This window comes from Ptychodera flava, chromosome 17, assembly GCF_041260155.1.
Source record: "Ptychodera flava strain L36383 chromosome 17, AS_Pfla_20210202, whole genome shotgun sequence".
Classification (NCBI taxonomy): domain Eukaryota; kingdom Metazoa; phylum Hemichordata; class Enteropneusta; family Ptychoderidae; genus Ptychodera; species Ptychodera flava.
The window spans coordinates 17729390-17755290 of record NC_091944.1 but is presented as its reverse complement, the minus strand read 5'-3'; the positions used below and the strand labels follow the sequence as shown (position 1 = coordinate 17755290).

The following is a 25901-nucleotide window of genomic DNA, read 5'->3' as shown; positions in this document are numbered from 1 at the left end:
TGGGTGATCAGATTCTTGCTGTTCTTCATGTATGCAAGGAAAACTATGTTTGCGTAGGTCATGGGTACAAACAGAAGGAAACTTGACATTAAACACCAATAATACTACATACCGGGGTATATATTATCTGAACACAACAGTAACACACTAACTCACTTTTGTGAACTGGATACACCTTATTCCATATCCACAATCCTGGATATCATTCCGGTACAGCCGGATGTCTCCATGGCAACTGACCATTATTCCACCACCCTGGCATTTGTAAATTTTGCAGTTGCGTATGAGACATCCCTTGATTTTGTCCATAATCTCCTTCATCTTTGAGTAGTTCCGGATTTCCTTTTCCAGATGCTTGGATCCTTGGGATTGCATGTTACACTGGAAAGAGCGGTCCTGATATTTACTCTGGACAAGTCGCTGGCCGGCAAGGTACGAGAGGCGATGCACAGATGGATCCGGCAGGCTGTCTTGCTCCACATCACTTTCTTCAGAATCCGTAGAAATTTCTGACGTGTCTGTGTCATACAACAGCAACGGGTCGTCGTTCGCATCATCGTTCAAGCTGAGACTGCTGCCATCTTGGGACACACGACTGGCAGTGACTTCGGAGTTCAAGGTCTTTGTGTCGTGTTTGCTATTGGGCAAGTGGTTCGGCAGCAGTGACAAACCTGAATGCTCCTTGAGGTGGTCAACGCTGCACTGGCTTAACCCAACCTGGACAGTCTCACAGAGCTGTTTGTACACTAAGCCATAATCATTGCTCGGATAGCCCCAGGCATTGATAGCGGCAGAACTGTTACTCTGTGTAAACTCACAGTTCTCTATGAGACCTATGCTGAGCGAGTCCAGTTCTATGGGGGCATGCTTGAACTTTGAAAAACGTATATGACAAGTGGCAGGGGCGTGGATCTCTATGTTTCCATCTTCAAATTGGCAGTTATCAATCTGTACATGTCCAAAAGTAGACTGCAAATAAAGGAAAAGATATATGCATAACATCAGAGAAGACACACTTCATCCCAAAACCTGCTGCCTCTCCCTCTTCACCCAAATTCTCCATAAAAAAGATCAATATTAACCATTGATAATAATGGTTTCGGGATATTACACCATGAAAGAAGATAGAATTGTATCAAAGCTCAAATCTTACTTCAATACTTCAAAGCAAGAGGTACACATGGTAAATCACTTTTTTTTTATTCATCAACTCAGAAAACCCCAATTGGTACACCCACACTGGGTACATGCCATTAATTGTGCAATGTTGATATAAATTTTCACAAATGCAAATCAACAGATACTTTGTGTTTTTGTAATTTGTGCCTAGCAACACTTAGTAGGAATATCACAATCTTTAAAGCTGCTTAGCTACAGTGTACATTTATTTGCAGACACCAGTAATTTTGCTACATTTTAGGAACATAGTTACGTGGCATTGAAAACCTGGCACCATTTCTAATGTCGCCTAACATGATTGCATTGATATACATGTACCATAGGGAACCCTTGTAACACGATTGGAACAAATAAAATCTACAGTGTGCTATGCATGAAAACCACAGCTCAAAAGGTTTCACCATCTCTCACTAGATATTCCGCACATATATGTAGGTTCATCTAGTTTGAACACCAAACCTACCATTGCTACACTACCAGTAGAACACAAGGATGACACGACATGTCTGTAATTTTTACATCAGCACGTGTATTCTGTACTAGTTCAGGGACATTTACAGGTGATTTATTGTCCATATCAGACTGGCAAAGTATTTTTAAGATGAAACGCAGAAGAATAATTATATCGAATAATTTATTAGACTGGTATTGTGGAAAAGTACACAGAGGTGACGCAGCATAAATTTTGAAGTACCAGTAGTTATGAAAACTAACAACTGATATTATTTTCGAACGAAGACTACTGGAAAGTGATATTTTCATTCATCATGATTTTTATTTTATATTACTAAAAGATACCTTTTGTCAAGCCAAAACCAGCCGCAAGTTGTCATCCTAACCAGATACAACACCGATGCCCTGACAAACATCACTACAATAATCTGCCACAGAAGTGATGACTTTGTGGTCTGTCCTCATTGGAGACAACATTTAAATCAGTCCTGACAGGCGAGATTCAAATACCTTGTCCTAACCATGGATGCTATTACACCCACTGAACAGGGAACACCGTTGTTATTGTCTCATTACAGACTCAAAGCAAAACCTGTACCTACTCACGGATAAAACTTTACAGTAGTGACGCCAACTCTATGAAATAGCACCAAGTATGAACAACACTACTATGTACATATACTGTGAAAACAGAAACGATTTTCAGCTGTGAACAACTGTACATGTGTTTCCGCCAAAGCACAGTTACAGGATAAATGGCAGATGTTTTTCAGTGGAATACACGGCTAGGCAGGAATAAATGTAAACTACTAGCCTTACCAATTGTAGGTTGCTGTGTATCCCTGCATCAAACATGGCTGATGTATTCCTCACAACCTTTTCAGCACTCTCTTTGCAAGAAGGGCACTTACCTGTATGATCGTTGAGGTAAACCAAGGAGCTTTAATAACAAGATTGCACAGTCTGGCCGTCTCGGCCTGTAATTCAATACTGGCAGACAGTACCACTTCTCCGAGCTTTCCGCATCCGACTAATTCTAACGGCAGTTTGGACAGCATCATGAACTGTTCATCGTAAGTACCTGGGTGTAACAATATCCGATCAAAGGCGCTGGCGTTGTTCAGGGCATCCTTCAGATTCTGAAAATCACAGCGGCTACCGACATGGAGCACTCTCCTGTCGCGCCGCTTCCGAAACACATACAGACACTGTGTTTGATCAAGGTCTTTGGAATACTCACACCAGACTTTATTGGCTAGGTAGTGGTCCCGAAGGGCCTCCTTCCAGGAGCTGGGTTCCAGATGCGGCGCGATCGGCCAGTTGGGATGTCTCCATTCTGAGAAGCTGTTGTAGAGTTGTTTCCATCGTGTGTTGTCTAGACTACAGACGAGGTCGTTCCAGAGCCGGCAAACCTGGCAACACCGGCAGAGATCCGGGAATGAGAGCTGGTCAAAGCACAGGCTCCATAACTCTGGCGGTAGAGCCGATGCCTCGGTACAACACCTTTCAGTTGTGGCTTTTTGGTGTTTAGGAGGCATGTCTTCCGCTGGCAGCACACAGAGCAGCCAGAGCTAGAGCTGTTGGTGAACCCTGTGTTGCATAGATTGCACATTTATAATCAAGCTGTCACCTAAAAAAAGAGAAGAAAACTAAATTCATTAAATTGATTATACACTGTGGACCAAAATATAAAACAGTAGTTTAACCCTTTGAGTGCTGTAAGTTTTCCCACCAAAATTTTAGTGCAATATTTTACCAATTTTTATGAATTTTTCTGTAACTATTTTAATAATTTTGAACCAAATGGTCATCACATTTTATCGGCTATAGTTTCTTATCAAAATTTTGGCAAAATTTTTAAAAAAATTGACAGGGATGTATTTTTTAAAGGCGACAAAAATTGCCTACGGCGCTCAAAGGGTTAACAGAAGAGTTAATGAAATGGCAAGGAACACAGGTGAATTGACCTGTAGTGTGTACATTGTAAAAAGAGATTAGAATAACTCCACATTGCTTGAGGATAATCAGCATGGGCATTACACTCAGTAAGTGAATTATCCCATGATGCAGTCTGACTGGTACACACAGAGATCACATGACAAATCTCTTCAACATAAAGTAGACCTTTTTCAATCAGATGACATGTTTCTTGCGCACATCTTTCTGAATAAAAATTTTGACATCTGGAAAAATTATCATTTCTGCTGGAAGGGAACTGCAATTCAGTAAAAATTTTGACATTTTGCAGTATAATTGGGAATCCGGTTGCACCTGTGTTGCCAAAGAAAAGGATATTGATTTTATGAATAGATATGGCACAAAAAATCAAATGTTACTTATATTTTGAGCCAAAAGATTTTGAGTTTTGTTTCGGTCTATAGTTTGATAACTCTTCAGTTGCTTATAAATTTGAGAAGGGCTGCATTTAAAGTATACATGAACATGGATTTTTAGTGCAATTTACGTCTAACTGCTGTGTGTATCTACAAAATTTTATTCTTAATTTTTTTTTATTTCACCAGAGAAAATAAATGATACAAATGATGCAAATATGATACAAATTACAATATTAAAATCAGCAAAATGATCAATGTTTTCAAGATTTATTCACTTAAAGTTTAGTATGACTATGACAACAATATAAGCTTGAAACTACAAAGCAAATGTGTTGAATAGCAGTGTAATTTGCCAACTCATGTCAATGTGTACAAATCAGAGAGAATTGTGGATAATTTACATACTGCACATCAGAAATATACAAATTTTTACAGCCTTCTCACAATGAATATTTATCTTGAATACAGCTATGGTCATAGGATAACTGGATTGTCATCTGTGTAGCTTTTCTCTTGTAAATCTATTTCCTTGCAAAATATGTAAATTAGATGGTATAAGGCTAAGCTGTGAAAAAATTTAAATGTTTTGCCCGCTCCATAAGATGTATAGAAAGTTGCTTCAAGTTTCATGCTATATGGCTCTCTACACTGGTTTATTTGAAGCATTTGTTTATCGGTATAAATGTAAATACAAAATGGCCGCCATCCCTGAGTTAGCTCTATGGGGAAAAATAAGATTTTTGATTTTCAAAAAACTAAGACAATAAACAATTTTCTTACTCAAAGAGCTTTAAAATCAGCTCCATCAAGAGAGAATCGTGAATATATGAAATTGGAATACCTGTATCTGGCGCATTGTACCTTAAAGGTCTGGTGAAATGCCCATGTTGCAAAATCACAGAAATACAGTTGATGGTCTATAAAACAGTTACATTCATTTCTTTTTTCGTTTAGCGCACGTGATTATGAAATATGGCAAAAGAAAAATGCAATGTGGGCGTGTCTCCCGAGCCTCTCCAGTCGACTTTTTTCGGCTTTCCGAAGTTTGCCCGACGCCGTATCTCATAATGGGAAGTAAATTTTCACACCTCCGTAAGCTCCCTACGGGGGGTAACTTCTAGGGTTTCCGCTTACATGATCAGGACAGTGTCCTCCTTCACTATGGGAAGACGTTGTTCTTTTGGTGGCTGTGACAGCGGCAAGAGCATGAACGGCTCAACTGTAAACTTTTTCAGTGTTGAGTGTTTGAACCATAATGTGCTTGTCTCTTCTGGTTCGTACGATCGGCCACGGTCCCTCGGCTGAGCCTGCCTCGCTACTCGCTACACAGAAGGTTGGGACCGTAATGCAAATCAACTGCATGAACACCAACACTGAACGTTGTGACTGCCACTTATAAAATGCACTAGTCTGAACGTCGGGACCGCAATGCAAATCGACAGTAACTTAAAACGTAAATGGGACAGTGATTAAAATGAACTACAACACGGAAGGTTGGGACCGCGATGCAAATCAGCTGCATGAACAGCAACACTGAACGTTGACCATTAAAACGAACAACAACACGGAACGTAGAGATCGCGATACAATTTATCATGGAGGTAGAGTCCTCCCTGATACAAATCGACAGCACACACGGAACGCGTCGTTGGGACGGCGATTAAATTGACTGAATTGAAGAACACTGAGAAACAACGGGGAATACCGGATCACGAGGACTTGACCGCGATGCAAATCGACCCTCAACATGGAATTAAAATGCACAACACAGAACATCTAGACCGCAATGTAAATCAACTGCAACACCGAACCTTGTTGCCTCGATTAAAATGCGTATGTCTGCTATGTATAGCAAAAGTTTCAATTCTCGCGAGCGTCCTATCATTGCCTATGCCTGCTGTACACTAGCCCTGTGTACGATGCTGTGTGTTCCGCTACAGCTAATGTGGTGAGTGGGGCGATTAGCTGTAGCAGAACACACAGCATTGTACGCAGGGCTAGCTGTACACTAGACAAAATTACGTCAAATTTATCGCGACGGCTCGATTGCGTGTGTCAAGTTTCAATTCTCGCGAGAGCCATTTATCCATGTAGTACACTAGACTAAATGACGTCAAATCTCTCGCGAGACTTGGCTCGATGTACGACGGAAAGAACGCAATAATACGGAAGTAGACACAGTTTTTGTGAATCGCCGAGAGAGAAGCGCAGATTAAACAAAAGACTAAAAACCCACGTTTTTTCTTTATTTTACCATATTTTTTAAACAAAAATCAGTTTCGCCACTGTGGCGAATTAGGATCGATTTTTTTCGCCACTTCGGATTTCGATTCGCATTGGCGAACGAACGTGGCGAATGGGCAGCAAGGGGTACGAACACTGAGGCTGTTTTGTTAGCGGATACCGGGCAGAGATAAGGCGGCGTTGGACCGCTATTCGATGTAAATGAACACACCTGTGACGTCACAGACGGCCAACCATGATCCCCGCTGCGGGCGTGACCTGAGTGTCGCAAAATGACCCCATGAAAGCCGCGCATAGAAATATCAAAAAAATTAACACTTGCGCGTACTTTTAGGTTGCAATTATGTTGCGAGTGTAATAGTATTGACCCCCTGGAAGATATTCAGTCACATGAACGGGACCATTTCACCAGACCTTTAAAAGCACAGTTCTCATTCTCTCTAGCAATCAATTTGAATTGTCATATTTTTTTCGCGAAACAAAAATTTTGTACCCCTTCACCCCTGAGAAATGCCAAGGCACTATCTTTGGATACATATTATGTACTGGACAGATGTCAGGAAAATTGTAGGTCAAGTCCAGTGTTCTTGCGATAACAACCTCTGAAGAGAAAGTTTAAACTTTCACTCAAACTTTCAAGGAATCTACGGTACACCATCCTCTTTCAAAGTCAATAAAAATTAGGGGTCAACATTCAAAATCTGGGATTAGTGACACCAATTGTTTAAAATTTACTGACATTTTATCATAAGTTGTACACTGGTTAAACTTTGTGAGGAAAAACTTCAATGTTCTATCTCATGAAAATGGAGAAAACTCAAAAGTAGTAGAGTAGAAAGTGTTAAAAGTTGAATGTCCTAGAAACTGTCGCTGAGAGCCATATTTCACGTAAAGCTGAACCAAAGTACATCAGTAAGAAGTCACCTTTGCTGAACTTCTGATATCACACATGTAACTTTAATCACGTAATTCTAATCATTTGCAATGTCTTCTTGTTATTCCCACTTATACAAAAACTCAACTGATATTAAAGCATTATTTCATACATGAATACTATTGTCCGGAATTTTATACCTATCTGGGTAAGGGACCACCAAAACTTGAGCTGTGAAAAATGCAAGAGAAAAAGTGGAATTTTACAGATTTTTGCAGACGGTAAGTGTAGTTTACACTTTTTACCTGTTGTTGACCGTCATGTGTGAATTCTCCAAAAACACGATAAAAACACTCAGATGTTTAAAGTGAAATCATTTTGGGTCACAGTACACACTATCTGAAAGATAACATTTCTGTAAATACTCCATGGGCTACAGAAATATTATCTCTTGAGTATGATTTCTCTGAAACAACCTGTCATGAAAGGCTTGTCAAAATCATACAGTTATCTACCGAACTCAGTGGGATACAAATAGCTTATGTCACGGGATCAGAGGTTGAGGTATAGTTGGATCTTGTCTGAAGTCAGACATGGTATGACCAAACCAGACATCATTTGGTTAACATGTAGCAACTTTTTCTAATGTCTATCTTAGAGGGCATGGATAATTAAAATATGTGCATGACAAACAAACATGTTTCGGGAGATTTCGCTATTTTGAGAGTTGTGCAAAAATTCACACCAAACTAGTATGCGCTACAGTTATAGCACAGAAACCATGTAGCGGTTTTGGGAAGAGATTGAGCTATTTCAAAAGCAGTGCAAAAATTCACACTAAACTATGTGCTATACAGTTATGGCATGGAAACCATGTACCGGTATCTGCGTGATACTCACTCAATCACCATTCGTATTGTATTTTGTTTTGGAACATTTGCAGTTCAACATCCTGTCAGGAGTAAAAACTTACAACCACTTACTTCTGAAACAATTTATCACGTTGACTGAGAGTTTGAATCACAATGTCATTGTCAGATTGTTGCACATCCAGACGTTTACGGGCGAAGGTCTGACGTCAATTTAATCAGCTTTGTTTGCTGCAACCAGTTTTAATTACCCAAGATCCCTTGCAATAATCTAACATAGAAGCAAATTATTTGATCGTTGGACTGTTTCACCCCTCTTGCTCTGTGTTTAAGTCCAACATAGCCATAGAAGACAAAAGAGAAGACCATTATTTGTAAACCAATGGGTAAAAAATTAACCCTTTGAGTACCAAAGTCGATTTTTGTCACCTTTATTTTTTGTCGCCTTAATAAAACAAAATGCAGACTCTTTTATCAGTTCCAGACAAATTTTTTTCAGATTCCCCAGTAATTTTAATCAAAAACTTTAGCCAATAAAAAGTTATGACCATTTGATCCAAAATTATGAAACTTTACAGAATAATTTCTAAAAATTGGAAAATCGATGCACAAAAATTTTGATGGGAAAAAATTACAGCATTCAAAGGGTTAACTACACATTCTGAATCTCCTCATGATGAAATACTTGAAACTGTAGCTTTTTTCCTTCACTGAATCTGTCCTTTTATCTCTGGATATTGACCTAGGTAATGATCTTTCCACACCCATAATCAACCAGATCTCTGTACACAGCACTGTAAAAAAGTTAATGCAAAAGAAATTTGTTCTGGAAACAACTCATTACAGTGGAAACCTACATTAAGTATCAAAGATAACAAATTTTTAAAAAAGGCTAAAAAATAAAGGAAACCTCAATCAAAGCTATCATAAAATTGTTTCTTGAAAGTTTCAAGAGGACATGTAGCTACAAGAAACATTAAATTCTATACCTAAGCAACATTGTAAATGTCAAGGAATTTGCAGGTACAAAATTTGACGAGAGATGTGGAATATTTTTTTTATTTCTGAATAGTCTAACTGTCCTTTGTGACAAAATGTAGCCTTCAACTCTTTCACCACCATTTTACCCCAAACCCGTTATCATCAATGATGAGTATGGATCTATTTACAGGTAACTGGGGATGAACAGATTAATTGTACAAGCCAGCATCTATCAGATGTACAAAAGGCTTACAAAGAAGTACTTTGTACACATATTTTGCAACGTCGAGGACCAACGACCGAAGCATCCAATTCTTGCACTGTCACAGACCACAGCAATGTAAACATATCCAGACATTAGGCTGTAATAGCGTGATTTGCATGTGTGCAACAAAATGCTGATGATAGTTAACGTTGCCATGTTCCATGCACACATAATAGCTGAGTGCCAGCCAACAGCCAATTAGAGACTGAGTGCTATAGCTTCCAGAAACACAAAAACTTTACACTCTGTAATTATTGATAGTGTACACTCTTTTCCTTCATAAGTTGCGCATTGAAATTGATTTTGATGCATTATTGTTGAAAAATTGTTTAATAATACTAAATTTCACTGTATCATTGGTTTTTCCACAATTATCCAATGCCATGAAGTTGTATCTTATCAAACGAAGTATATTCTTGGCAACTGTGAAATTATTCCCGGCTAAAAAATCCTCGTGGAATTGTTGATCCTTCATGTAAACTACTGCATGTTTAATAAATCAATGGCAATGTAATCTTGTTTAACCCTTTTCTTGCCAAATTCATATTTCACCATCAGGTCAAGTTCATTAAACTAGTGAAGCACAATATGTTCCCATTTGGTGCATTTGAACAAAAAATTGAACATTTGAAGGCCACTGAAATCACAGATTCTGTAAACATGATTTTTATGGACTAAGGCTGTTGGAACAGACCAACCCAAATCAGGAAAGGGTTATAGATAGTATTGGCCTAAAAAGTAAAAGACAAACTTTTGCTCAAACCTTCCTCAAGGAATTTTTCAACCACTCTCTTTCAAATCAAGAATAAAAATTTGGTAATTTGTTTCCCTAGTAAAAAATTTGCATGGTGACCCCAAATTTTTATTCTTGATTTCTTAAATTTACTGATATGATATCACGTATAACATAGAGTATTTGATAGCCATTTGTTTGTGATGTTGTGTTGAGGATTTTGTTGAAAACACAAAGGAAAGATGGCAAGCTGCATGATAACCAAAATTAAACAATTTTTCCTAGGTGGTGGTGGTGGCGGTGATGGTTGGTGGTAGTAGGGGGAGTGTTTATATTTAGTGGAACAGCTCATTCACTTATCTGTTTATACATTTATATGAGTCTCAGACCTTGAATATGCTTGAACATAGTGATTCCCTCCTCCGGACCAACCCCCAGTATGAATACATTCATAGTTCTGTAGAGCATGGATTTTTTGAATTAAAGCCGCCAATAAGATCAGAGACAATAGGACACATATTACCTGTAATTTGAAACATTTCAGGAATGTGAACAAAAAGAAATTAGAAGTAATAGGGAAGGACACTTAAATTAAAAAAGTATTAAATATTAATGCTATCAAAACAATGATCATGAGTTTGAAATATGAACATATTCATTTTTTTCATTTTGCTATTGATATGATTGCTGTTGCTATGATAGTAATGAACAGTTCAGACTGAATGTCAACACAGTGGCAATTAAGTTCATGTCAACACAATACAGAATACAACTGCTACAATCTTTTGCCGTCTATGGCACATTTAGAAATTGTATTTTGATAAACAGCTGCAAGCTTCACACCACAGCGTCAAAACAAAAATGATTGCAATCTATAAAAATACTGGAAAGTATTACGGTAGTCTGTTCTTGCTACCTGGAAGATGGACATAAAGGCAACTAGGCGTCAGGTTTTTCACTTTCTGATGACACAAAAGATGTCAAAAAAATAGTGCCGAAGAGAAGTTTGTTTAACCTTTCTAGTGAAATCTTACATATCTTGATTCTATTAGCAATGAAAACAATAATACATCATCCTTCAGAAATTCTGTTAAAGGTTGTAAGCTTCACTTGTGATGGATTTCAATGGATTTTTCTTGTTGTTGAAAAAATATATTTTGTAGTTCTACTTTAAAAATAAGCTAAAATGCCTAGTGTTCAACTACCTACCAAACCCTGTATATATGTGTATTGTCCTATATAGTTTGTTGACAATAGTCTCGGACTAGTGCGTTGCACATTATAAACATTGTAATGCTTTGGCGAGGTAAATTCTTTGTATTTTGACATATTTGCTGAGAGACAAAATACAAACTTTTTTTTTATTGACAAAATTAGTGAAAATGCTGTCAAAAGTTACGGCTATTGTCCCTTTCATTTTGTGATGAGAGGGGAGACCTTCCACTTGGAAGATACAAAACCTAATCATCCTTCATACTTCTGTGTCAATTTGCTGAGATGATTCATAATAGCTTTTGTTCATTATAACTCAGGCACCAAATGAAATCTGCATATGATTGTCTACCATCACTTCCCTTCCCATCCTGTGATTACTGAGTTTCTATTAAAATTTCGGATAACCGATATCCACTTTTTGTTATTGATCTCACTTTTCCCAAGGTCATGTCAACAGATGGCTTAGTGTCCGAAGAGATTAAATTATCAATAATGCAGGCTATCTCAGTTGAAGGGTAGGATTCAAGGACTCCGTTTGACTAAAAATAAATACATTTATGTACCAGTCACATGGTACACACAAATGTGAAGGTAATGAAGATTTTTACATGAATTATTCATGAAGGGTGGCAGCCATACCACGATATATTGCCTTTCCCTGTTTGTTTACCCACTCCTCATTCATCCTCTTTACTTTTTGAATTCCATTTTCTCCATTTATGCATTCTTCTCAGCCATTCAACTATTTTATCATCCAATCTTGGTTAAAAACGATACACCATTCTAACAGACTGGACATTTTAAATTCATAAACATGGCCAAAGGATTAACCGGGGATTTAGAGGGGTGCGCCATCCCCCTGGTTTTTTTAAATGTATTTATATGTGAATAAATATGCAAAAAGAATATATTTTACAACAAGAGAATATGCAAATTATGTATTGTTATGTAAATTGGTTGTCCCTCTGTTTTCTAAGCTGTGGAGAACATTGATGATTTTTTGCCAACTGATTTGTTTTGCTGTAACATAGATAAACATGGTTATTTTTTTCTAACTGACCTGGCCTAGTATTAACTGTGTATGTATGTCACAAGGTATGAAAGGTTATATTCATATTCTGGGTTACCCGGTTTTATTCTGATTATGTATCATTTTAACTCAAGGACTTTATCTGAGCAAAGCCTGTGAGTCTGTGAACTCACCTACATTCTTCAACATTTTGATAAACCCTGCCCCATTTAATAGCTTTAGTCATGATTTTACCTGAGAAACATTCTCGAAGCAAGCTGGGTACGCTCACAGGTAAACAGTCTTCGACATTTTTGTCAACCCTGCCATATTCAATCGCTCTTTTCCTGAAAAAAATCTGTTTCATTTATGAAAATACAGGGATGGAGATGATAAGAGTAACCCAACATTTATGATTTCTCTGTTGACAGAAAAAATACAGAACTTGCTTTGATTTGGGAGACACACGGGAAACTTGTTCACGTAAGTTTACTCAGTCCATTTAGAACAAAAATCAGTCAACTTAATGGGTTGAATAATTGATCACCATTTTGATAAAAGTTTCAAGGATTGTAAATTACACATAATTATATTTATTGACTGCTGCTAGACAAGAGATATTGCCTTCAAGTTTTCAAAAAGATACTTGGGTTATTGGCATCATATTGGAAACATTGTTCTGAAGTCTGCATTCAAAGAACAGCTAAAACATTCACTGTTAGTATAGAATGTGAAATTCAGAATTCAAGAAAATATCCTACAAATGAAGGATCTATGATTTTTAAATATTATTTATGCAAATAACTTATAATTGTGGTGGGAGTTCCATCTACTTTTGTGAAAATGTGTGATACTTCTCAACATGTCACAGTTTTGAGTTTTGTGGTGAGGTGTTCACACTCTAACCTTTGCTTCCCAGGGCGGACAAGTCTGGGTCACTACGTCAGGGATGGATTTATCAAACTCTTGGAAAGAAGATGCTTGGCAATTATCTCTGCGGGCCATGTGAAAACATGACTCCGGTATTCATGTACACATTCTGGTATTGTCTGAATGTGATGCATGGCTAGCATTATCTTATTTCAGATAATGAAGTCTGATAAAACTGTCACCAAGCCAAGAACTGCCGATGGGCAGTTGATTGGCCCGTATCAAAGGAATGGTCACTTTACATGTAAATGAACAAAATGCAATGAAGTTGGTCAATGGTGTACCATGCTGGGTTGATTTGAAGATACTTGCTTATCTATCTATCTGTCTGTTCGTCTGCCTGTCTGTCTATCCATAAACCCATATTGGATGTAAAGTTATATATACTATACGTATATATGTTTAACCCTTGTACCACCATGGTTTGGTCAAGCCAATTGTTATCAATTGTGATTTAAGACCTGTTTATGTGAAATTGGGGTGAATCAGTAGGGAAATCTTGGGTGAACAGGTAAAAAGATAAATTCACTGGTCTGGAGTTCATTTGATAATATGCTGTATCCATACCCATTTACATGCTCATTGGTGTGCATATATGTTGTTCATTGAACTCAATGGGTAGCAGTTTTGTATCACTTGACAGAATCAATTCAATGTAAAGCTTGCGTAGTGATAAAAAATAATCTAAACATTTTTATGTGTTGCAATATTTAATCAAAACCTTAACACTTGTACCAAACAGCTTTGAAAAATACCCTATTGTTATTGGTGACACCATAAAACCCATTTAATGGGGAAATTAATCCTCTTTCTCCAAGGATCCATAGGCAAACCATAGAAATAATTAATAAATACCAATTGAGAAAAAAAGGATTAACTGCATCAGTGTGATCTTGTACTCTCCAAATCCATACTGTATTTTTCACAATCTTTTTGATCAGTCACATTTTTGAAGGCAGTAGTAATTCCTCTAAATCATGAGATATTCCCTGAAAGTTATAGTTGTCTTTCATAACAAGCCACCGTCACTGTATGTCAAAGAATAGAGGTATTTCCTATTTTGCATTAGTATGTATAACATTATGGCAGTCTAGATACACACGTTAAGCTGGTCTTTAATATCTAGACTGGGTGTTATATGCACTCCACTACACCCATAATGTATACAGAATCTAATTCCTTTCCCTTGGCAGTGACCTTCATAGTCTAGCTGTATCGATAAAACTTTCCATTACCATTTTCACGTTCAAAGCACTCACTATGAATAGCTTTTCCTTCCAGAAAGGAAAGAAAAAAAATCGACCAGATGTTGGCCTTGAATCTCTTGGTAATGAATATTTATCATGAGGAAATAAATCATCCCATTTGAACGAAAATTTAAAAACAATGCTGTTCTGTTTCAGTCTGATAACGCTAGTAATTACTTTGATCAAACTACATGATATGACCTAATTTTGATTCACGCAAACGATTTTTGGCTCATTCAGAGTCCTGCATGAATTTATTACTTTTTATGATCAGCTGTTCATGAAATTATAGTGTGAAGGTATTATTTTATGATGTAAAAGTACTTTTTGTACTTTTTATGCGGGAGTTATTTCATCGATGTTGAATGTACATTAGTACGTAATAAAATAAAATTAAACATTTGAACATACTCTGAGGCTTTTTGATGTATTTTTGCAGTGGATCGAACTATACTCTGTACGAATACAAAACATAGTCGCTATTTTGTCTTTTGAGAGAAAAAATGTTATCTCTGACAGCTGAGATTATTGGCAGGACTGTAAACACTTTCACCAACGTGACTTCAAAGCTTTGGGCAAGGCATATTGTCTTTAATGATGACAGTGGACCTGTTCACAGGGAATCAGCATGAACAGGGTATACCCTCTTACCATCAAATTGTGGTACAATCCAACCATCTTTAATAGCCATAGCATGGACTTTTACAATTGAAAATGGGGTGAACAGTGCCAAAGCCGCTTCCACTACATGCATTATTAGTAAAGTTTTCATTCTGTATGATGTTATTTCGATAGAAACTATGTATCAATTGAGCTGTAAACATGCTTTTAAGGCATTCACCTACTGATCTGCATCAAATACTTCTCATTTATATACATAACTGAAACAGGCAATTTAGCACTTTCAAATTATTAAGTTACATTTATCTCGCCAAAAATTTATCCAAATTATGAGTGTATAGTCGTTTTGTTTATGTTATTGTAAAGAGTTTTCATTCCTCAATGAGGTTTATTTACTGAAAAAACTCACCAAATTTCTCTTTAGAAGATCTCTCATTGGAGGAAAATGATAAAACATATTTTGCTTTCTGTAGATGTGTTATTTTTCTTTTTTCAAGTGGTGCTATATAACAGAACCCAGCAATCTCAATATATGTATTGATAACAGTGGTACCTGCATTTACCATTCAATAAAGTATCTCATCATGCATGCGCTACTTACTCAAAGAACTTATTCATACAGTGACCAATTTAGGGATGGACCATTTTAGGTAATAGGGAAATGTGGGTGGTCAAACTTTGGGAAAATATCCAACCTTCCTGATTTAGCATAAAATATTATTATAGCTGGAATCCGGATAAAGTGTTAAATTCCTGGGAAAAGAAGAGTGCACACTTTGCCTTCTTTTTCCACGTCAAATCACTGATGGCAAAACGAAAATTTGAAGACTCATTCTGCCCATTCCTACCTAAGAATTAATGGTATGTCCGATAATCATGACCCCAATTAAATTTTCTGTAACTGGTGTGTTAACAGTTACATTTTAAGGCAATGATTTAGACCTCCATTACAGGGTCTACGGTGACAGAATTGTAAAAAAAATTCTACCAATTTTCTCGTCTTAAGGATTTCCCACTCACTATTCTTCATTGAGTAATTCTTCGTCTGGCCCTGTATGATACGAGAAACAGATATGATTTCAAATGATGTTAAAATCAGGTTCAAACTACCGGGATGTACTGTGCATGCCCACGCTACCTTGACTCAGGCTTATTGCTGGACTACCGTGCCAGGCAGTGAATTTGAAAACAATACAGTGTGCTCTCCTATCTTCACCCACACAATGCTAAATCATCTTGCCTTTGGCCATTTGACAGCTATTGCTCAATTTCCAAAATAATTGTATTCATTTACGCCAAGTGTAATAATGAGCACTGTTCAAGTATGAAATCAACTAATAGTGAGTCATTATCAATGCAGAATATTCATTAGCCTAACATTGTCTGCTAAGTTCATATTTCACCATCAGGTCAAGTTGGTTAAAACTTGTGAAGCAAAACATGTCCTATATGGTGCATTTCAACAAAGACTTGAAGATTTGAAGGTCCCTGAAGACAGAAATACTGTAAACATGATTTTTACAGACTGAAGCTGCTATAACATATCAAGCCAAGTTGGTGAAAATACACACAGTTTTGGCTCAATACTGATTTTTTACTGACTTACTGTCTGGCAGGTAAAGGGTTACAATGTAAGTAACCCTGTATGCGATAATGGGGAGGATGTCTTAAAAGTAATTCTGCATACACGATGTAGTCAGGGCAAAACCTTACATGTATATGTTGGCAAAAAATGCCCTGAAGTTCTATCATAAAAGTAATATGCCAGCATTATTAGCAGCCATTGACAATGAAATCTGATCCATGGATCAGTCTTTTTTCCTTTGGGAAAGGAGTCACATATCATTTTGTCTGAAGTCAGCCAAAATAAATGGATAGCAAGCAGCACATATACCAATTATAAAGATTGCAAAATAAAGCCAATCCCAAAAATCTCTTATATATGATCCCAGAGCCCTGACACTTTTTATCATCAAATGATTTGCATATACACAACTGTGTCTGCAGTGCATTCTGGGAAGAAAATGAACCCCATTTACAATTACAAGACTTGGTGGTGAAAAAAAATACTGAAAAAAAGTAGACTTTGCTTGTATAAAACTGTTTGTAACAAGGGCATAGTCAGTGTATGCACTGTCAGATACTTCAGTAACAAGTCATCGTTGATGACACAGTCCCCACTTGTTAATGGGTACTTTGATTACATGTCCTCAGAGAGGATAGAGTTCTCTTCATTAATTAGGTCTGTGATAAAAAATACTTTGATACAGATGGCGCTCAATGGCCAAGAATGAGTTCCATGGTGATGAAAACATAAAAACAATGTAGGCCACCATCCTAAAGTTCATAAAATGAGTCAACTAGGAATTAATCAACAGGATGTTGCAAAACATTTTTGCATACAATTCTAACACTTAACAGATTATCACTGGTACCATATTTCATAAAGTTTGATGCAGTATTTACAACACTATGAGATCAACATCTGTATCAAGTTTCATCACATTTGACGTTGTATTAATTTGTGGCTATATCACCCTAATTAGGAAAGATTAGTTCATTACTTATGCAATTACAAATTAATTAAAATGACACTGATAAATGTCTTTTTCAATGTTAAAGCAATGTGAGCTTAACATCGGTTAACATCTGTATAAAGTTTCATGAATTTGATGCAGTACATATTTCTTGACATATCAGCCTACTTACGAAACTTCAATAATTGACATGTTACTGCTACATGACGTGAAACAAATTGACGAGCATATGTATGAAATAGGTCAATGTCAACTTTGAATGATACTGGTGGAAATATGTCTGAGTTATGGCTCTGTACATGAAAACATCGTAATAAAATGGCTGCCTAGCAACCATATTGGATCGTATCACATAAAAAATCGATGTACATATGTATGACATAGGTCAATGTCCTTGTACCAACTTTGAATAAAATCAGTTGAGATATGCCTGAGTTATGCCTCTGTATATGAAAAAATCGTAACAAAATGACCACACAGCAGCCATATTGGATCGTATCACAAAACAAATTGACGTGCATATCTATGACATTGGTCAATGTCCTTGTACCAACTTTGAATAAAATCGGTTGAGATATGCCTGAGTTATGCCTCTGTATATGAAAAATTGTAATAAAATGGCCGCCTAGCGGCCATATTGGATTGTATCACAAAACAAATCGACGTGCATATCTATGAAATTGGTCAATGTCCTTGTAGCAATGTTGAATAAATCGGTTGAAACATGTCTGAGTTGTGGCTCTGTACATGAAAAAATCATAATAAAACTGGCCGCCTGGCGGCCATATTGGATCGTATCACAAAAAAATTGACGTGCATATCTATGACATTGGTCAATGTCTTTGTACCAACTTTGAATAAAATCAGTTGAAACATGTCTGAGTTATGGCTCTGTACATGAAAAAATCGTAATAAAATGGCCGCCTGGCGGCCATATTGGATCGTATCACAAAGAAAATTGACGTGCATATCTATGACATTGGTCAATGTCCTTGTACCAACTTTGAATAAAATTGGTTGAAACATGTCTGAGTTATGGCTCTGTACATGAAAAAAATCGTAATAAAATGGCCGCCTGGCGGCCATATTGGATCGTATCCCAAAACAAATCGACGTGCATCTGTATGACATATGAAGTAATCCTTGTACCAAGTTTGAATGAAATCGCTTCTTGCATCTCTGAGATATCTGTGTGAACGGACGGACGGACGCACACACGCACGCACGCACGCACGCACGCACGCACGCACGCACGGACATGACCAAACCTATAAGTCCCCCCGGACGGTGTCCGTGGGGACTAGAAATGCATACATGACTTTGAACATTGTGTAGTTCATTGGTAAATTTCACTATCTCAATCAAGTCATAATCATATGAGTATTGGATGAGGCATGAGAGTTCTTTCTACATGATGCTGTAAGAACAAAACATATCACAGTCCAACATACTTCATAAAGAAGTCTCGTTTGTAAAAATCTAAGGCTGGATCAAATGGGGAATCGTTGAGAGGTATTCACACTGTGATCTTTTCTCTATGCTGTTCATTCATAAAACAAGACAAGGTGAACACAGATTGCATGGATTTCATAAGTTTTCATTTCCAGGTGTGAAGGATTCACATCAAACAGTATCAACCAAAGGAATTATTGTCTATGTGTGAGCGGTACAATGTCCATGCACAAATCAGGTCTGACTGTTTAGAACCTGTTGCAACAGCCATCAATTAATCACTGAATCACAGTGAGTGGGATACCAGTCCAGTATTTGCCTCTAAAGAGAATGCTTGAATTGTCTTTGGATTGTTACCCGCATCATTATGTGCACACAACAATGGGAACTAAGCTATTTCACTCTCCATGATGCTGCCTATGCTCATCAAGTAGTGGTCACACACCACAAACGCAAAACAAGGACAGTCAAGAGGGGAACAATGGGATGACTCACAAAAATCAAACAAAAGCACAGTAACTTAAATCTAGTCAAGCATAAAACCTGGCATTAAATCAAGTACAATAAAATTAAACAGCAGAGGAGAAGACCTTTCCCACTGTCTCTGAATGAACAGAATGACAAACTTTGTGCAGATGCTTAAAATTAATTATTGGTTGTTACCATTGACAACTAGGTCAAAAGAACGGAGTTACAGTATTATACAAGTTACTGAATCAACTTATTGGAACCTGTAAATCAGACTTTCTACCATTGATCTTCTTTGAAATAAAATAAAATAAAAGATTGCATCAGGAGAAATACATTGGAGGTAAAAGTAATACACAAACAAACAAACAAACAAACAAACAAACAAACTATACAAGCAATGTTTGAAATTTGTCCAGATCACATACCAGATATCGAGGCTGGTAACTTTCATGTGTCACCTGTCCTTCCAGAAAGTTGCCAGCCATGGTAAGTTTTACTTTCTTTCTTGGTTCAGACCACATACTGATACCTCAAATGTTAGACAGTAAGAGTCTATATTCGGGATAAATAAATTTTGTGACAAGCTGTGTATTTATTCTTTACTTTCAGAATAAGGGGAGAACCATTTGATTTGGGGGGGGGGTATGGAGGAAATGGGTATGGGAGCAATTTTTTTTTTCCTGTCACAGTGACAGCAACTTTTTTTTCTACTGTCAGAGCTGCATCAATTTTTTTTTTCAAATGGAGTAGCAGTGCAAATTTTTTTTATTGTCATAAAGTTTGTGATGCGTTGATATAAGGGAGTCGTCATTATTTACGGCCTGAAACTCAGAAATTTCGAGTGACACCCCACCCCCCCCTAACCATGATGAATTTGAGTAACTCCCCTCTCTAACTCTGAAATTTTGACTGATCCCCCCCCCCACTAAGAAAAGTTAAATACAAATACTAGTACATGTATTTGTAAAATTTACAAAATACAGCAACAGTAAAGACCTTTGAAATCCTGATGTACTCTGCTAGACTATCATCAGTTATCTCATGATGGTTCAAAAAAGGTGAACCCATCAAAATGAAATTGCAAGTCACAATAAAATAAAGATATAAATTGTTTAATTTGGATGGGTATTATGACAGGGTTTTCACTAGGATATCTGACCGGGCAGAATTTGAAAGTACAGAGGGAGAACACGCGAGAGGCTTAGGGGAAAGTGTCACAGGAGCTTTGCCCTATCTTGCATGGAAACGTATTGGAAATTTTGGGAAATTGATGTGTTTAATGGTGCAATCTGAGAGGAGTTTCAGATTATTTTGCACTCGGTAAGACTGTTTGAAAATGACATTGAACACTGCAATATTTTTTTACATTTTATGCATGATCAGTGTTTGTGTCACAATATTCAACAACCAAACAATGACAATACAATTTGTGAAAAACAGTTCTGTTTGCCAGAGACTGAAGATAAATAAATATACAGGAACGGAAAATCTGTGACCTTCTTGTGTCATTTCTCCAGCTGCCAGCTTCTAATGAAAAGCCTGAATATGGTATGTTTAACTGTCAAAATGGTCTTTGAACTGAGGTAAATGAAAACATGTTTCTGTGATAATAAAGGATGAATTCACAACAGTTCAGTATTGTCCTAGATCCTGTGAAAATTTTGAGAAATTGATGTGCGCCACGGTGCAGTGTTGTGCAATCCGATAGGTATTTTAAATTTGTCTTTTACCAGTAAAACTGTTAGAAGACCCAAGGGGGGAGAGCACGAGAGGGGGTGCCCCCCTCTCTCATTTAAAATTTTGAGAAATGGATGTGTGCAATGGTGCAATCTGAGATGTGTTTCAATTTATTTCGCCAAAAAAAAATTGAGTAACCCCACCCCCTTCTTGAACCTCCTCTCCACATTTTGAGTAACGCCCCCCTGAAGTTTTGAATTTTTTTAGTGACCCCCTCCCTTGTATTTCATTATATTTGTTGTTCCTCAATTTTTCATTGTCAACTTGTACATCTTCCTAATATATTTATATTGAGAGAATAACATACTGATTTTAACACTAGTTTATTGACTCCTGTCTTGTGTTTTAAAACTTTCACAATTTACAGAAGTCAAAAAGTCCCCTTTTAGATAGTGCCTATGCCATTGAGATATTGCAACAGAAATCCTGAAATATGATTTCTTGGATTAGAAGAGGGAAGGAGGGAAGGAAAACATTGAGTACACTGAGGTGTAAAGTAGACCTATGTAGTGCATGCTTATATCATAAGTGCTGGGAAAAAAAACATAAGAATTGCTGTGCAAAAACATTTGCGCCGCCTATGGCGGCGCGCCGGCAAAGAATACATGAGATAGGGTTTCCAAATTTTGCTAATTTTGCTGCATTGTGACAATGTTTTTTTTCACTTCTGTCTGTTATGACAATTTTTTTTTCTCAGGCCATGACAGGATCAATTTTTTTTCTTCTATCTCACCTGGCGACAAATTTTTTTTTCTCAAAATCCTCCATACCCCCCCCCCCCAGAAATCAAATGGTGTTCCCCTAACTAACATCATCTTCTGATACTGAAAATGTCAAAAACAGTTTCAGTAGCATCATCCAAATCATAGCCTGAGTCTCAGTCTACTGCAGATATATGTGCATGGAATCGAGCACCTACACAATGTCCTTCCTCCACATCAAAAGGCCAGCGTAGATAAAGAATTTCATATATAATTTCTGAATCATATCTGCATCCAAAAAAATAATTGACATCCTGAAAGACCAATGCTTGGACTGTGTTATTGTACATGTATTTAGTTCATCTGGGACTCTGGTCAGGAATTAACTTGAAGAATGAAGTGTTTACACTTGCTTTTCTTCACCATGCATTGACTCAACATATCTGGTCAACTGCCCTTGGATCTGATTTGAATACAATCCTCATCTCTAGTGCCATTAGTTACCGACCAAACAAAATTGCTTGAAAAGAGAGAAAGGGTCTACATTTGAAAAGAAAATGTGGTGTGTTTGCAGTGACCATAACACCGACAATGGATGATTACTTGACCATGTGACCACCATCAAGGGTTGTGAATGGCTGCTTTACGTTATTTTCCAAAAATCAATGAACTTGTTATTGGCCGACATGACACTTCAACATAGTACTTTTTCAGTTCAAATTTTGACAGCTGAGTGGCCAATACACCGTTTTTAGGGTCTGTGAGTGGCCTAAGAAAAGTAAACACAGTGTAGATTCACATCTTAATCTCAACGATGTTACTCCATCTGGATAGAGTGATATCATCGATATGGAGTGATGGTGTACTGCAAGCACTTGCGCCAAGCATGTAACTTTGGGGCTCTTTTGTAATTGTGGCAACACAGTAGAGTAACACGATCATTAGAGCCAGTTTGAAAATGCTTGTTCGGATGATTTCCACCATCTCAAACCACCGCTTGACTCCTCATTATTGTTATGCCAATGATTACATGTAATTATTACTAATAAGTTGTTTTGCATAATAAAACTGCTGATGTGCAGCTGGCTCGGAAAGTATACCTGACTGGTCGATTGTCACTATTCACAGCATCTTAAGGAGTTTATTCTGTATAATTCAATAAGAGTAAATTCAGCCAACCAATTGGATAATAGCTTCCGAGATATTGCACAAAATAAAACAATGCTCACTCTAAAACAATTATAAAACTTTGCATAAAATTAAGCCAACACATTTATTTAGGAGATTGAACATTTGAATTTTGAGGAGGGACCTTGCACACTCACTTAGACATTTACCATGTCTAAGGGTCGTGAGGTCGCTGCCTCATTGTACATCTCATGTCTTAGCTGCACGTTGATTGGAAATGTGATTTAACGGTTATCCAAACCTTCTTCGCCTAGTCTAGATGAATATACAACTAGAACGTTAACGTAACTGTGGACTAAACATGAATAGTTGTTACACGGACACGTACTCAAATGGGAGAGGTTGAGGGAGGGAGGTTTTGATGTAGGGGGAGGTTAAGATGACATGCATGCATATAGCATGCCCCATTGGACAGGCATTGTTGGCAATCACGCCAGTAGTGTCCAGTGGGCATATTACTACAGCACATCGACATGAATGAAAATCGTGATTACCCTCATATTTAAGCTGTGTAAGAAATATCCAGGGGAAGACTCTCGCTCCCTGAAACTAACGATGTTGCATGAAAGCATAGCCCTTAAAAACGGAAAGTATACCCCAGTGCGGCATGACAGACACCAGACGAGTCTCGTGATTGGTATAAACTTCCAAGCAAGCACCAAAATTTGACAGCTCATTCACAACGCAATTCAGAAAAATAATAAAGGGTTTAGATTTTACATTGCCCACCTTGGTTAGAATTTCATTAACACGAATTCTACGTTCTCGGAACAGGTTTCGCTCAGAGAATCACTCAGCTTTCTCTCCATGCCGCCATCTTGTCTTAATCAGATGTTTATGTATCTAGACGATACCATTCACACACGAGGGATATACACTACCATGTCAATAATATACAGAGTTAAAATTAAATGATGTCGAATCATCAGAATATAAGTCGAGTTTGAGCTTCTAATTCTCTATTATAATTTTTAATGCTGTTTTTAATTACAAAATGAAAGTGGTCTGTTCAAAATCGTTTACAACTCCGACCTTGATTATTTTCTACTATTATAGTTCCGTCCCGATGGGTTCAAGGGCAAGCTAATTCAATATGTATCGAAAAGAACAACCAGTAAAATGTAACAAGAAATAATTATATACAAGTTTTGTCAATAAATAGGCTTCTTATATTGCACTTCTAAGAGCAGATATAATATTTCGATATATTTTCTTCAAAAACGTCGAAGAAGTGACAAAGTTGATCAACGCGCAATGCATCCTGGGGACCAGAATTCGCACAAACAACAACAGAGGTACTGAATTTCAATATGGCGGCAGTACTGGGGACCAACGGAGAAGTCTACCAAATGTATTCCCCAAATGCTCGTCTCCACGGCAACTACAGTTAAAGAAAAAGGTAAGACAAGTGTTTCCTTGAACTTGACCCTCACTTCCTTCTAAAAAACGACGAACTTTCTCCGTCTGTCAATGAAAAATTCTACTAATGTGTTCCCATCTTCAATCTCTGTACCCGTTTCAAGATGCAAAGTGTGGGCCGTGCCTGCACTGCAGTGCATTAATAGGTCGCGCACATTTTCTTGCAGCCTTCTTTAAATCATGACGATTACATTCTGTTTACGTGCTGTATGAACTCCATTGTTTTTACATGTTTTCCGATGTTAAGAAAGGATAGCGACGAATTACCCGTAGGTTTCTATGTCGACACCTTCGCCAATTACCAAGTTACATGTTAGAATGTAATCCTGTACAAATTGCGTACGGTGTTCTCAGCTGGGTCGTGTTCGTTGCGGACGATGGTTTTGAGTAAATTACGTAACAGTGCAGACCAACTCTCGCCAAGCTGATATTCCTTCGATAGTTATATTTTAATTTGCACCGTCAAAGAAACAGTCGCATTGCAAAGATACGTATTTTGTGTTCTCTGAACAGTTTTATTTACATTTTTAGCTAGTCGCACCTCTCTCGGCTTCTCCACCCAGGGTGGGTTGTGTTACTATAGACATAGTGGTAGAACTCCATGCCTAGAGTGTGCGTGTGACCTTCGAAAAAAAAAGCGGACTTATACCTTTTTCTTTAAAAGCTGCGTACGCCATCGTTCTTAAATTTAATTGTATCTTACCAATGCAATCGAACATCCGCGATAGTTGCCTTGTAGCAGTGAAGATTTTTATTGCAATACCCGGCGCGTTCACAGCAGTGCTGTACATACATGGGAACTGTGAAGGCGACAGCATAATGTGGTCGGTCTGGGCTTCATTCAAGGTCGTCTGCCTATTGATAACGGCTGCCCACTCTTCGCTTCAGTCACAGCCTTTTGAACATTGGCACCCTGTATTGTTGCACCATCTGTGAAAGAGAACCATAGACATGAGACAGTATTCTCAACAATAATATTGAAGAGGAACTGTTTGCATACTGTGGGGTGTTTTGTTTGTAGGTTTTTGAGCACAGTGATCATTTAATAACTCTGTCTCTGATACCAGTAAACAATTTTTTTCAGGACCAGGTTGCTTGAAAATGCATGCAAAATGGTTTGCAGCGTGTATATTCATAATTTCAGTAGTACATATTTTACTCTTTAGCTGCTGCGTTATAACAGGCATCTGCTGGGTCAAGGTCATGAGTGGAATATAACATACCATGAACACATTAGGCTCTGTGTGCAATCCTATACCCAGGTACATCCCCATGAGCCTCAAAACAGGTGAATACACAAACACATAATTGAAAACTGCCTTAACACTAATGAAAAATTGTGTTTACAAACAAAGATGATTTATACTGGCCTTCCATGTAAACTTTTATTGCTAGTACTGCTAGACTGAGAAAAATGCAAAGTGTGTCACTGTTTGTTTT

At 37.5% G+C, this 25901-nt stretch overlaps 2 protein-coding genes across 4 annotated transcripts in view; one reads left to right on the top strand and one right to left on the bottom strand.

Annotated features, from left to right (window-relative positions):
* LOC139115662 (F-box only protein 10-like) overlaps positions 1-23885 on the bottom strand; it is a 49037-nt gene extending 25152 nt beyond the window's left edge. Inside the window, exons 1-3 of one of the 2 annotated variants that reach the window (XM_070677954.1) lie at positions 23772-23885; positions 2544-3262; positions 157-969 (exon numbers count right to left, since the gene is read on the bottom strand). In XM_070677954.1, the coding sequence (XP_070534055.1) occupies positions 157-969; positions 2544-3170 (1440 nt within the window). In that variant the 5' untranslated portion in view covers positions 3171-3262; positions 23772-23885. The remainder of the gene's footprint in view (positions 1-156; positions 970-2543; positions 3263-23771) is intronic. The other variant, XM_070677955.1, reaches the window with a different exon arrangement.
* Positions 23886-24139: 254 nt separating this feature from the next.
* The window catches only part of LOC139115637 (nuclear receptor coactivator 2-like), an 89680-nt gene continuing 87918 nt past the window's right edge, over positions 24140-25901 (top strand). Inside the window, exon 1 of one of the 2 annotated variants that reach the window (XM_070677912.1) lies at positions 24140-24441. The gene's annotated coding sequence lies outside the window, so the exon portion shown is untranslated. The remainder of the gene's footprint in view (positions 24442-25901) is intronic. The other variant, XM_070677913.1, reaches the window with a different exon arrangement.